This window comes from Oncorhynchus kisutch, linkage group LG20 (assembly GCF_002021735.2).
Source record: "Oncorhynchus kisutch isolate 150728-3 linkage group LG20, Okis_V2, whole genome shotgun sequence".
In the NCBI taxonomy this organism is placed as follows: Eukaryota; Metazoa; Chordata; class Actinopteri; order Salmoniformes; family Salmonidae; genus Oncorhynchus; species Oncorhynchus kisutch.
In genome coordinates, this window is record NC_034193.2 from 29378185 (window position 1) to 29391620 (window position 13436).

General features: G+C 41.9%; 1 protein-coding gene across 5 annotated transcripts in view; it reads right to left on the bottom strand.

The window, feature by feature from the left end:
* Positions 1 to 5844, bottom strand: part of LOC109865608 (ataxin-2-like protein) — a 54442-nt gene extending 48598 nt beyond the window's left edge. For 3 of the 5 annotated variants that reach the window (XM_031799536.1, XM_031799535.1, XM_031799533.1), the window contains exons 1-2: positions 5535 to 5812; positions 4946 to 5072 (exon numbers count right to left, since the gene is read on the bottom strand). In XM_031799536.1, coding sequence (XP_031655396.1) covers positions 4946 to 5058 — 113 coding nt within the window. In that variant the 5' untranslated portion in view covers positions 5059 to 5072; positions 5535 to 5812. Of the gene's footprint in view, positions 1 to 4945; positions 5073 to 5266 lie in introns of all 5 variants that reach the window. The other 2 variants (XM_031799534.1, XM_020453919.2) reach the window with 2 other exon arrangements.
* Positions 5845 to 13436: the final 7592 nt, after the last annotated feature.

Sequence of the window (13436 nt, forward strand, 5' to 3'; positions counted from 1 at the left end):
ACATGAAAACAGCATACAATAAGTGTACTGGACAATTTATTGGTGCCTCTACATTAGCAATATAAATTACAATATGTTCAGAATTATATATATATATATATAAGATATTTATTTGATCATTTACAATAGGTCAGAATAGCAGGAAATATTGATCAACACGAACACTCATGAGAAATAATGGTTTGACATCATTTGACATTAAATGTTTTTGCCATGAGCCTAATATTGGGACCCGGCCTTTAAAGTGTGCAGGTACCATTGATTCATAACACTCATCGCTCATCCAAATGCTTTAAAAAAAATACAAAGCAACTAAATATCAAACCAAGTAAAAGTGAATTACTTATGCTTTAGGAAGCGCAACAAAACTACAGAGGTTGATGGGGAGGGGGACCCATGTACCCCGCTTCAATCAAGCAGGATTCAGATTCCGAGTGTTTAAGTCACGTGTCGTGACTACCATTAATGTGATGACTGCTATTTATCAAATAATTACCTACGCCATTTAATTATTACTCGATTAAATTAATCATGTCACAATTAAGTCATTAGGAACATAGTCACACTTAAAACAACTTTTCCCGTGGTGCCCCATCTCCCGACTTAAACTCTAAAGATACATAGATCTCTTACATCAATACAGTCAATTTGGGGCGGCAGGTTGCAAGTTCAAACCCCCGAGCTGACAAGGTACAAATCTGTCGTTCTGCCCCTGAACAGGCAGTTAACCCACTGTTCCTAGGCCGTCATAAAGGTAAAATAAAAATTGTTAAAATTTTGTCTCATTCTGGACATCACAAATATCTTAATCCGCAAGAAACCTAGCCTGAGTGATGAATCAGCAATTCAGAAAGTTAGTAAATAATTAAGCCTAACTAAATAATCACACAGAAATACATAAAGACACACAGTATAGGTTTTCATTGTAAGTCCCTAGTGGACTAACCCAATATGACGGCTTGTTACACAATGGAAGGGGGGATAAAGATCAGGAGAGAGTGGACATACACTTGGAAACTACACTCACCATAAATATAAATATTTTGCATCCTAACAACCACTCATTCGGATTAGGAGTGAAACATATTTACGCGTAGATGTCTTTCTCTGTCGTCTCTCTGTTGAAACCACTATCCGTTTATGGCGAGTAGTTTGATGCAAGTCTCGGGATGTCCACCAGAGGTCAATGTCCTTAGTTGTAGGCCCCTGTCTTGGGAGTGTTCGTTAGAATGGATACGTCAAAAGGTGTACAGTGGGATCTGCACTTCCCCCTGTCCGTTAGAGTAGATACCTCCGAGGTATCTATGCTGGTGAGAGAGATTTGTCCTTCCCTCTCGTCTTGGTCAATTGACCTAGACCACATCACATACCAGCTGCAGACTGGGAATGTTTTGGTCTAGTCTTCAACTTCTTCACTCCTCGAGCGTTTGAAGGTCTTACCATTTTCTGGTCTTGTAGTTTTAACCATTTCATGACATCCGGCTTACACCATCCACCTGCTTGGTCTAATGTACATTTTGTTACAAATCCTTTTAAACACACTGGCCAGAAAGGCAGTTCCATCATGTTGAGAAGAACTCTGAGCTCACTTGGGCATAGCAACTGATTGGCACAAGTTTTTACAAGAAAAACAATTCTCATTTAGAAGGATAAAATCACATTGCTATATTTACTCATAAGTTCTACAACATTTAGATGTAAATCTGATATACACATTGTGAAAGCTCTCAGTTACAAGGTTTCCATTATAACTTATTTCTGATAAGTTTAATGACATGACAAAATAGACTAATTTTCCATATTCCATCTGTCATAATTCCCAACATTTGGATATTGAAATATATTGTCCCAATGTTCATTGTTTGAAGTGTTGGCAAAGTCTCTCTGTTGTACTCAGACATTCCATTCTCAATACTGCAGAGCCAAAGTGAGAGTTTCTGCCAGGTATTTACGATCCGGTTGTTAAGTCAACTCCCGAGAGAGAGACAGAGAGAGACACAGAGAGACAGAAGCTTGGTTGCAAATGGGTCTTCCAAATGGACAATGACCCCAAGCATACTTCCAAAGTTGTGGCAAAATGGCCTAAGGACAACAAAGTCAAGGTATTGGAGTGGCCATCACAAAGTCCTGACCTCAATCCTATAGAAAATGTGTGGGCAGAACTGAAAAAGCGTGTGCGAGCAAGGAGACCTACAAACCTGACTGTTACACCAGCTCTGTCAGGAGGAATGGGCCAAAATTCACCCCACTTATTGTGGGAAGCTTGTGGAAGGCTACCTGAAACAGTTGACCCAAGTTAAACAATTGAAAGGCAATGCTACCAAATACTAATTGAGTTTGTAAACTTCTGACCCACTGGCAATGTGCTCAAATAAAATTACAATGAAATAAATCACAACTTTTATTCAGAAATGTCATATTCTTAAAATAAAGTCGATAATAGTAGACATCTTGAAGCAGGTGTGTATTGAAGTAGGAGACAAATCCAGCTATGGACTCCTACTTGCCTCCTGCTTGCTTTGGGAAATCTGATTTTGTATGACTGCTGCAGTCATTTTGTAATCCTGCTGCAGATGTTGTCTGGGAAGCTGTGCAGACAGAGTAGATGTTGAATTTTCTAAAATGTCTGCTTTAAGATAGTGAAAAGGAGCTGGAAAGTGAAATAATAACAGCATCCGTATTAGCTTCCTGGTAAGACCCATCAAACGTTCTACCGAATTGATGAAGCAACTTTGCTCCAATGTACACTGCACACACACGACTGTAATTTTCAGTGCAGCCTGTCCACCCGAAATTAAAAGCAGACTGCTGTTGGATTTCTTCACAAAATAGTGTAACGTTAAATTTACTCCCTGGCATCCAGTCACAGCACAGTGTGTGCTTTTTCCGGCATGCTGGTAAGTAGCTTGCTAGCTAACAGTCACACCACAGAGTAAAGGTTACCAGTATCTTTGTAAACAAATCCAAAGCAAGGTGTTGGCACACGTGATGACGGTTTAAAAATAAAAGATTCACCCATTCTGAATGTTATATTGTTTTTGTGCATCTCTGATGTTCTTTCGATTCCCTGGGTCATTTCATGTTGCCATGTGTATTTGAGCTATTGCCGTTCAAGCAGGCATAAATTTGGCCAGTTGCGATAAAGCCGCTCTCACTACGCTGAAAGTTAATAGAAATACGACTTTTAGATTGCGAAAACGTCTATCATACATGTCAGATTTCAATACTTCCCGATGTCATAACGCAGGAGGTTGTCTTCTCTTGAATAAGCCATTGATCATATTTTTGTGGTATTCCTACCTCGAGAAATGTGTCATTTAAAAGAGGGTTTAACAGATTTCCACAATTATTTTCACGTTGCTTCCAACTTTATTATAACGATAACAGGAAACATTTGTTAACACTAATATGTAAAGAACAATATTTTTTGTCATGTAAAACAAAATTATAGGAATGAGTGGTTTTTGGTGGAATTTTCCTTCAAGGTGGTACATACTCATTAGTAAAGATGATAACACGCTACCATTGGTGTACATTTAAAATCAATGCCTGCCTCCTGATTCCAAGTGTTTGACATGAGGGAGGGGACCAGTAACTTAATCAAAGTACCAGCTACAGTCATTGTTCATGCTTAGGTAACCCTAATTTTAACTGGCTTTATCCAAGTATTGACAGAAAACATGATTTCCACTGTTCAGGACCTTTAATATACAGATATTGCAGGGTTCTCCCCAAAGACTGTAAGAGGGGCATTGCACCACCTTGTGGACTAGCTGCGCCACTATGTAAAAACATTAATACAATTGTTTTTGTCACCATTTAAGGCCAGGCACCACACCCTAACACAGTATATATGTTTTGCTGTAGATTGCAGGAAATGGCAGTTACAGGTGTTCAAAAATGCTAAACCCTATGAGTTACAGTACTCTCACAGTAAGTCAGATTTGTTTTTTTTGTTTTTGGGGGGGGGGGGGGGTACCAACACTAGATTGCTCCTTTAATGGGTTTAATTGAATTAATAAATTAAATCTGATGTCAACCAGAAGTCATTAAACATGCACCAACTCACATCAACAAAACTGAAACAATAACTCCCTCGCGTACACACTGCGATTGACTATAGGCTATACATAAGATTATCCTTGGAACTTGAGGCGGGCCTGATGCCAAGTGCACATTGAATTCATGTGATACATATCGCCTAAACGTATTTCACAATAACAACTTACTGTCTCACAAAAACGACGTACTGTCACAACTCCATCTGCGGACCGCGGTTACTACATGGCGTGCCCACTACTTGTCACGACATCCAGCGCCCACTGCCATATTTGGCTGCTCGCTAGCTACTTCCCTCTAAGTAATGTTAACAGAAAACAGTTTTTGGGAGGTGGGGGCAAAATACACCGGTGGAATCTCAATTTCACACTCCTTGTGTCTCTCCTCACCTTCTCAAAACCCATTGAAGGTGGTCAGGGAGGAGGGACCTCTGGCTTCCTCATCCAATGGGTTTTGAGAAAGAAGCAAGGAGAAAGGACAGAGGACGCGAGGAGTAGGCAATTGAGATTCTCCCATAGTGCACCGGTGTCCCCTAGCTAGCTAGCAGCCTCCTTCGGTGGGGTTTTCAGAGGGTGGCATCCAACGTTATTGGTACATTACCGCCACCTACTGCGCTGGAGTGTGGACCAGAGACAGTGCTAGCAGCACAGTGGGTGTGGCATAGTGGGCATGGCACCTCTTGTCAACTGATAGATGACATCTTTTCTTGGTGCCTTGAAATAGCTTCCATAAGAACTTGTCAATCACACACAATATATTTTTCACAGGCCCATCAACATAACCCCATTTCCCACCACAACAAGCTACACATGCTTTGACCGGTAGGCCTTGAAGCCATGATAAAAATCACCAGCCTTTCCTATCTGGACATCCTAATTTCACTCACCTCCCAACCTGTGCTCTGTTGTTGATTCCACTGGCCGTGGAAGACATACTGGCAGGGCCCGGAGTCCAGTTGGATGTTTTTCGCCCACATGAGCTGGGCTGTTGTTTCAACATGGCCAAGCAGCAAGCTTTCACAAAATCAAGTTACAAAACGAAATATTATTCGAGCAAATAATTGGAGACAATTTGATACACCTACAACGGGAAGTTACTTTTTCGTAGCAGGTTTGGAGAATTAACGTTGAAGGTTAGTATAATTAACTAGCTAGATTAATGTTAATGTTAAGAAAAAGGGTAGGGTTAGCGAAAATGCAGTCCTAACCTGCTACCGATGGTCACTTCCGGTCGTAGCTGTATCTTAGTTGAGTGTTTTTAGGGAGTCCCAAATAATTCGTTTAGCCTGTATTCATCTCAATGACTGAGAACTGACATGCTAACTAACGCTAATAGTAATTGGCATCGCAAACTGGAAAGCTACAGTAAGGCGGCCCGACATTAAAATATACCTTGATTTCTGATTGTATTCCCTGGCTGGCTACTTTGTTGCTACACAGAGAATAAGTCGATACAAAATAGCAATGTTTTCACACCAGATCGTGGTTTAGGATTCTTCTGATCCAAGCTAGCTACATTAGCTAGCTGGCAGTCTCTTGGACATTCGCTTGGTAGCTTCCCTGTCTGGATTACTTGCTTCTTTAGGTCAACTTGACGTATTCTTCTTGAAGGTTAAAAAATAGAATCTCAGTTGTGATGCTAGTATACTGGTCATAAGCGTTTTAAATTGTATTTTCTTCAGGTTTCGGGATGAAAACCCGCAGTCGCTCGCCACCTCTCGATGTAAGCTTCACTCGATCAGAGCGCTGTTGAGTGGTCGTCACAAGCCAATAATAAATCAATTGTTCCGGGTCAGGGATTTTTGGGAATCCTTCGGAATAAGAGTCCCATCGTGTGTAATAATTGGGTTGACAATGATGCACAATTATCGATGTATTTTCTACTAGTTATCGAGTAAAAGTATTTCTATAAGGTACGTTTTTTCTTTGTTCAAGCCAAAATGGTCAACAATGTGTTTTGTGTGTGTACTATCGTTTATTGCACTTACACACTTTTCTGTATCTTGTGTTGCAGTGAAAGGGGTGTCCATTATACTCAGGAGCACACTTCTAGCTTCTAAATCCACAGAGTTAATATCCAGAGGAGCGTGGCTGCTCATTTTAAAGAGTGACCTATCAGCCTAAATCCAATCGTTTTCTCATATTAGGCATATACAGTGGGGAGAACAAGTATTGTGCAAAAAATACTTTCTGAAGGCACTGTATGTCCAGGGGCAATTTTAGCATGTAAATCTTCGTGAGGCAAACTCAACATTCTTACAGTATTCTCCCTGTACACCAAGACAGAACCATATAATAAATGAAGGAGGCATATAAGCAGACAAAGAGAGCTCTTACAATATTCAATTATGGCATTTCTCTAAAACAGGCTATAGGCTACATGTGCACTACCAAGTCTGAACAGTAGGCTAAATTCTGAGGGGGAAAGGGACCAAATTATTAGGGTAATATCTTCCTGGCATATCATATCATTTATACATACATATCATGCATACAATACATTTTGTGATCACTTGAACAGGAAGGTGGTCCTTCTTGTGGGCAAATTTTGTCATGAAACTTTGGCATTAAAGTCTGGCATTCTCTGGATTTATGGTGCTTTCAAGACAACTGGGAACTCTGGAAGAAAAAAAGTTTGAATCATGACGTCAGTGATCTTCAGGTCGGAGCTCTAGAAAGAGGCCTGAGTTACCAACTTGGAATTCCGAGTTGGATGACGGTTCAAAAAACGTATGTTCCCAGTTGTCTTGAACTCATTGAAGTCTGAGATTTCCCAGTTCCGATTTTCCAGTTGATTTGAATGCGGCAGAAGTCATTCTGGATTGACAGCATGACCAATGTATTCAACCTTTTCTAGCCCATGTGGTTGCTTGTGAATGTTGATACTTTTAAGCCTGGAAAAGAGACCCTTTCAGACAGATATTTTAAATCCTTAAACCCAGACTTTGACCACACATCCTCTCCACCGAATAGCAGGCAAGGGAAGCAAAATAGTGATTGCTTTGCAACTCTTGCAGTTAGCAATTGATTCCTTCCAAACCACTCATTGTAGAATTGTTTGTTTGTAGAATTGTTTGTAAACTGATATGACACAAATGAATGCCAAAATAACATGCAAAACAGGAAACAATATATATGTATGTATAACGGCGATTAATTTTTGTTTATTTCTTCATACTGAAAAAAAAAAAAAAAAAGTCTGCTCACATTTCCTCATAAAATATGACGAATTTCGACCATTTTTGCGGGACTCTTACTTTGAAGGGAATTATTAATAATATCAATATTGTTATTTGTATTACCGTTGTTACCATAATAACTATTTAGCTAACATAATAAGTAACTATCTAATTACTTTTAATGCTGGTAACAATAATGTCAATGCTATAAGTCTGCTCACATTTCCTCATAAAATATGACGAATTTCGACCATTTTTGCGGGACTCTTACTTTGAAGGGAAATCGCCGAGGTCACGGATTTATTGTTGCTAGCGCGTCTTTACCCCCCCCCCCCCCCCCCCCCCTTTTCAACTAGGGGCGTATTCCAGCCTACAAAATCCACGTATTTAGTCAACAGCATAAGAGCGGTGATTGGATGGATTCGGAGAGCCTGGAGTAAATAATGCGCATAGGGTGACTGCAGGTCAAAATCCGTGCTGATTTGGGCCTGGGCTGTCTGGGACGCCATACCGGCACTCTATGAAAACAAAGTATCCTATTGCTGGCCCAGATTCACACATCGAAGGCGGGATCTTTAATGAATAGCAATACTTTTCTGATTCCTATGTTCAAATTCATTTGCTGCTAGTCTGTGAATCTGTGCGTGGCAGTAGGCTGTCGAGAGATTGTGCAAAAATAAAATGTGCTGGCCTGAATGGTATGATGCGCTGTTCCAAATTGTCAAGGTTTGTAAGGTCATTCAAAGCACGGAAATGTGTTTCATAATTGTTGTTAATGTAATTTATGAAAACACACTTTTAAATATGACCAATCAATAAAAAAACATATAAACTATTATTGGAATGACCCTTCAGTGCATGTCTGTGATGCTGCTTGTGTGCCAGTGTGAGTGCACCATTGCCTAAGGAGAGCGAGTGCGACATTTCAGCAGCTGAACCACAGACATACTAATTAGATCACCAATTCAAAACAGAACTTGTAGCAGTTCTCTCTCTAGTTAACTATAGCTAACTAAGCCTTCATTTCGTTGTTGCCTTCCACCGGCACTGTAGAGCCTAAATAAATCTGCACCCCTGGAAAGCTGGGATTTCCCTCTATTAAACAGTAGCCATGTAATAATTGCGACAACGTAAAAAATATTATAAGAATAGTCTAATTGACAAATAACTTGCTGTGCATAGATCTCCCCTAAAACATGAATAGTTGGGCCTTATACACTATATGTACAAAAGTATGTGAACACCCCTTCAAATGAGTGGATTTGGCTATTTCAGCAACACCCATTGCTGACAGGTGTACAGTGCATTCGGAAAGTATTCAGACCCCTTGACTTTTTCCATATTTTGTTACATTACAGCCTTTTTCTAACATGTATTAAATTGTTTTTCCTCCTTATCAGTCTACACACAATACCCCATAATGACAAAGCATGCATTGTCTTGCCTGTTTGCTTAGGGTCATTGCCCTGTTGTAAGGTGAACCTCTTCCCTGGAGAGGGAATCTTTGTTTGACACTTTACAGCTATTTGCTACTGTACTGGTAATTCTGTAGAAGTTGTCTCTACTAAATGGGGTGATTTGGAATCCTCAGAGACTCTGCTTATAGGATCCAGTGTTATACAATTCAGATTTGCATCTTTAGGGTATTTTTACGGCAGAAAACTATAGCCACCACTGACAAAAATCGTCATTTTCAATACAGACCTGTTTTACAGTACTATACAACTATTTTCTAAGGTACTGTTACTACTACAGCTATTTGCTACTGTACTGGTAATTCTGTAGAAGTTGTCTCTACTAAAGGGGGTGATTCAATCATTCAATCGTTTTTTGGAGGAAAACCCATTGTCGACTGTTACCAAAACCGTTTTTTCATTGTGGCACTATACAGCTATTTTCTACTGTACTGTTCATTATGTAGAAAATGTATCTAAGGTTTGCGTCATTAGTATTTTTGGGGGGATAAAACTATTGGCACCGCTGACGAAAATCGCCATTTTCAATACAGACCTCTTTTACCGCACTATACAGCTATTTGTTACTGTACTGTTGTAACTATACAAGTTGTCTCTAATAAAGGAGGGTCATTTGGAATCCTCAGACACTCTGCTAATAGGACCTGGTATGATATCATGAAGATTTAAGTCATGCAATAGATATTTGGAGGAAAACCCACTGTCAACTGTTACCAAAACCGCTTTTTCATTGTAGCACTATACATATATTTGCTACTTATTTATTTTTATTTCACCTTTATTTAACCAGGTAGGCTAGTTGAGAACAACTTCTCATTTACAACTGCGACCTGGTCAAGGTAAAGCAAAGCAGAGTGACACAAACAACAACACAGAGTTACGAATGGAATAAACAACAAACAAGCCAATAACACAATAAACAAGTCAATGACACAGTAGAAAAAAAAGAAAGTCTATATACAGTGTGTGCAAAAGGTATGAGGATGTAGGCAATAAATATGACATAGGAGCGAAAAACTACAATTTAGCAGATTAACACTGGAGTGATAAATGAGCAAATGATGATGTGCAAGTAGAGATACTGGTGTGCAAAAGAGCAGAAAGTAAATAAAAATAGTATGGGGATGGGGTAGGTAGGTAGATTGGGGGGGCTATTTACAGATGGACTATGTACAGCTGCAGCGATCAGTTAGCTGATGTTTAAAGTTAGTGAGGGAAATAAAAGTCTCCAGCTTCAGAGATTTTTGCAATTCATTCCAGTCCCTGACAGCAGAGAACTGGAAGGAAAGGCGGCCAAATGAGGTGTTGGCTTTGGGGATGATCAGCGAGATATACCTGCTGGAACGTGTGCTACGGGTGGGTGTTGTTATCGTGACCAATTGTTTCGAAAATAATTTAATTACTCTGAGCTTCATTATCCGATCACAATGCTCATTAGTGGCATCTGCTGGTCAGCAATAAATAGCCATGTGTGATTATCAGATAAAGGTTATTTTTTCTCCACCAATTTCATCAAAACTCCATCCTATGGCGCAGCAGTAAATCATTGGCTTTAATAGCCTACAATCAGTTGGATTGGCAGGTTTGCACCTTACATCGTGCTTCCCTTTTTTGCCTTCAAGTTGACTATTTTTCAGAAAAGCAATCTATGGCATTATTTAGGATGCTTAAGACAGAAGCGTATACTCTTCTAAAACAAATTATTTGAACAGTGCAGTTTCACGTAAAACTATTTTCCAAATAGTGTTCTTTAAACAATAGTCGAGATCACACCCTCACATCCCTGAATGTTCCCTACTCTACCTGCTAGGTGTAATTACATGTACAAAATCCGAACTGTATACATATTTTTTTTTCTTATTCATATTTATCGGTACCGTATCCAGTGGAGGTAGGTGTTTGAGAGCAGCTTAATCGAAGAAAGCACCGGAACAGCGTTCAACGAAGCAGCACATTTTTTCCTAGTTTTGACTAAGATTTGAATGCGGCATTAGCTGCTTAGCGATTGACACATGCCTTGGGGGTCCAGTATGAAACTCAACATCAATACTGTTTAGGCCTAATTTGCAAGCTCACCAGCAATGGGGCATCAAGCAACAATTACTAGCATAGGCCTACTGGTCTTTTGGTTTGTCAAAATTGCTTGAAAATTATAATTTATTTATGAAGCATTTGGAATTTGTTGTTACAAATGAATTATTCCTGTGTCGAAGACGCACCATAGATGCCCTTGCCTCTGTAACGGAGACACTGGGAGTCGAGAAGCAGGTGCCCTCTCTGGCACAGGTGCACATAACGATGGTGCCAGGTGTACATAATGATGATTGCCAAGACCAGTGGCTAGTAAACCAGTGATGTTGAACGCCGGAGAGGGGGAGAAGACGTGACAGTACCCTCCCCCCGATGCGCGGCTCCGGCCGCAGGATGCCGGCTAGGGGGACGGACCCGAGAGCGAGGAGTGGGCCGGTCCGGACAGCGAAGGTGGAAATCACGGATGATGTTGGGATCCAGAATGTCCTCCACCGGAACCCAACACCGCTCCTTTGGAACATACCCCTCCCAATCCACCAGGTACTGGAACAGACACCCACAATGTCGGCTTGTCCAGTAGGGATCTGACGGCATAGGCAGGACCTCCCTTGGCATCCAGGGTAGGCGTAGGGGTGTCGTGGGGGACAGCGTCAGCCAAGGGACCAGGAACCACCAGCCTGAGGAGGGAGACAGGAAAGGAAGGTGAGATAAGGTAGTCAGTGGGGAGCTGTAATCCTTCCTCTGGAAGGCCATAATGCTGGAATACATGGACGTAATCCTCCATCCTTCTTCGCCACGAAGAAGAAGCCTGCAGACATGCAGGTGGACATGCAGATGAAACCTTGTTGGAGCGCCTCATGGATGTACCATGGCCTTGGTTTCTGCCACCAACAGAGGGTAGATGGACTGCGCTGCGGTGGCGCAGCGCCTGCAAGCAGGTTGATGGCACAGTCCCAGGGGCGATGAGGAGGGAGACAAGTGGTGAGGGTTTTGGAAAAAACCTCCTACAGGTCCTGGTATACCTCAGGGATGTTGGGCTGAAGGGCAAACACATGACTCTCAATCAAAGTGGAACCACAGGGAATGGGAAATCAGGTCCCCCGGCATCCGGTTTCCCAGTTCGTGACTCTCATCCTCGACCTTGAGATGGTGGGGTTATGGCGTTGGGGCCATGGGAGGCCGATGATGATCTTGTGAGCTGGTGCACTAATGATGAAGGGAATGTTTTCCTGATGGCTGGACTCCACGGTGAGGGTGAGTGGTATGGTGATGTGTGTAATGGTTCCGGATCCTAGTGGCGGATCAAGGGCTTGAACTGGAAACGGAGAGGAGAGTGGGTATGAGGTGATGTCCAGAGAGGAGGCCAGGTCAATAAAGTACCCCGTGGCACCGGAATCTACTAGCACTGTAGAAACAGTACATGAGGGACAGTCAGCTAGTGAGAGTGACATGAAAAAGGGTTTGGTGGAAAGTGATATTCACACCTACCCCAGGAGGTGGAAGATCACGTGATCCTGAGTAACCGACACTGCTGAAGCTGGTTCCCCTCTTGACCACAATAGGGACAGAGCCCCAGCTGTTTCCATCTGCGTCGCTCAGCCGCAGAGAGGTGCGTGACCCCTATCTACATGAGTTCAGGCTCTGATACAGAATGGTCAGGTGGGAGAGAAGCGATGAGGGTACCGGTGCTCCCGAAGTAGGTTATCCAGATATATGGCCATCGTGATGAGTGCGTCCAAGGAAAGATGGCGTATCTGCATGCCAGTTCCTTCTGGACCTCCTTGCGCAGTCCTCTTCTGAATAGAGGGAGCACTGGAGTAATAGAGGGAGGTTCCGTCATATTTATCCGGGAGGGACAAACGGGCATCGCTGACCTGGGCGGACTGCTGAATGAACTGGTGTGCTGGCTCACTGGGTCGACTGGCAGTAGAGTATCGTCCGCTAGTTGAAGGCAATGCCTCTCAAGTATTTTCGAGATGTTGTTGAACGCAAAGGACCTCATCTATTGCCGTCCCCAGTTGCGCCAGTTGGTCGTGGTGTTGACGAAGTAGGTATCCCTGTTCGTCAACTGTCTGGGAGATGTCCTGATTCCCTGCTACTTCCATTTGTCGAGGCAGTATTCTGTAACGGAGAAGCTGGGAGCAGGTGGTGAGTTTAGTAATACAAGAAACATATACCTATACAAAACAGAAGTACCATCTGGACATGAAACACATAACCAATACTGCCTGGGGAATGGAACTAAGGGAGTGACAGATCTCGGGGAGGTAATCAGTGTAGTGATGGAGTCCAGGTGTGCCTCATAATGAGGCTCAGGTATGCATAACGATGGTACTAGGTGTGCGTAATGATGATTGCTAGAACAAGTGGATAGTAAACCGGCAACATCAAGCGGGAGTAGATGTGACAGACTCCAAACTCCCACCAGTGGAGAGTGCTTGTTCTGTTGTTGAAATGTTTGCTGTTGCTTTCACACGTTTCAATGCATATGTGGTAAATCTATATTCCATCTAATCCTACAATAATTGCTAACATTAGCATTTCATCATTCCATCGCTGTATCATTTATTGCAACACTTAGACATTTCTGTTTCTGCGCCCCATGCTTTGGAGTACATTCAATGAGAGAAAATGTTTGTTTGATCCATTTATGAATGGTGAGGAAATAAAATTAATTCTAATTTAGACAGATG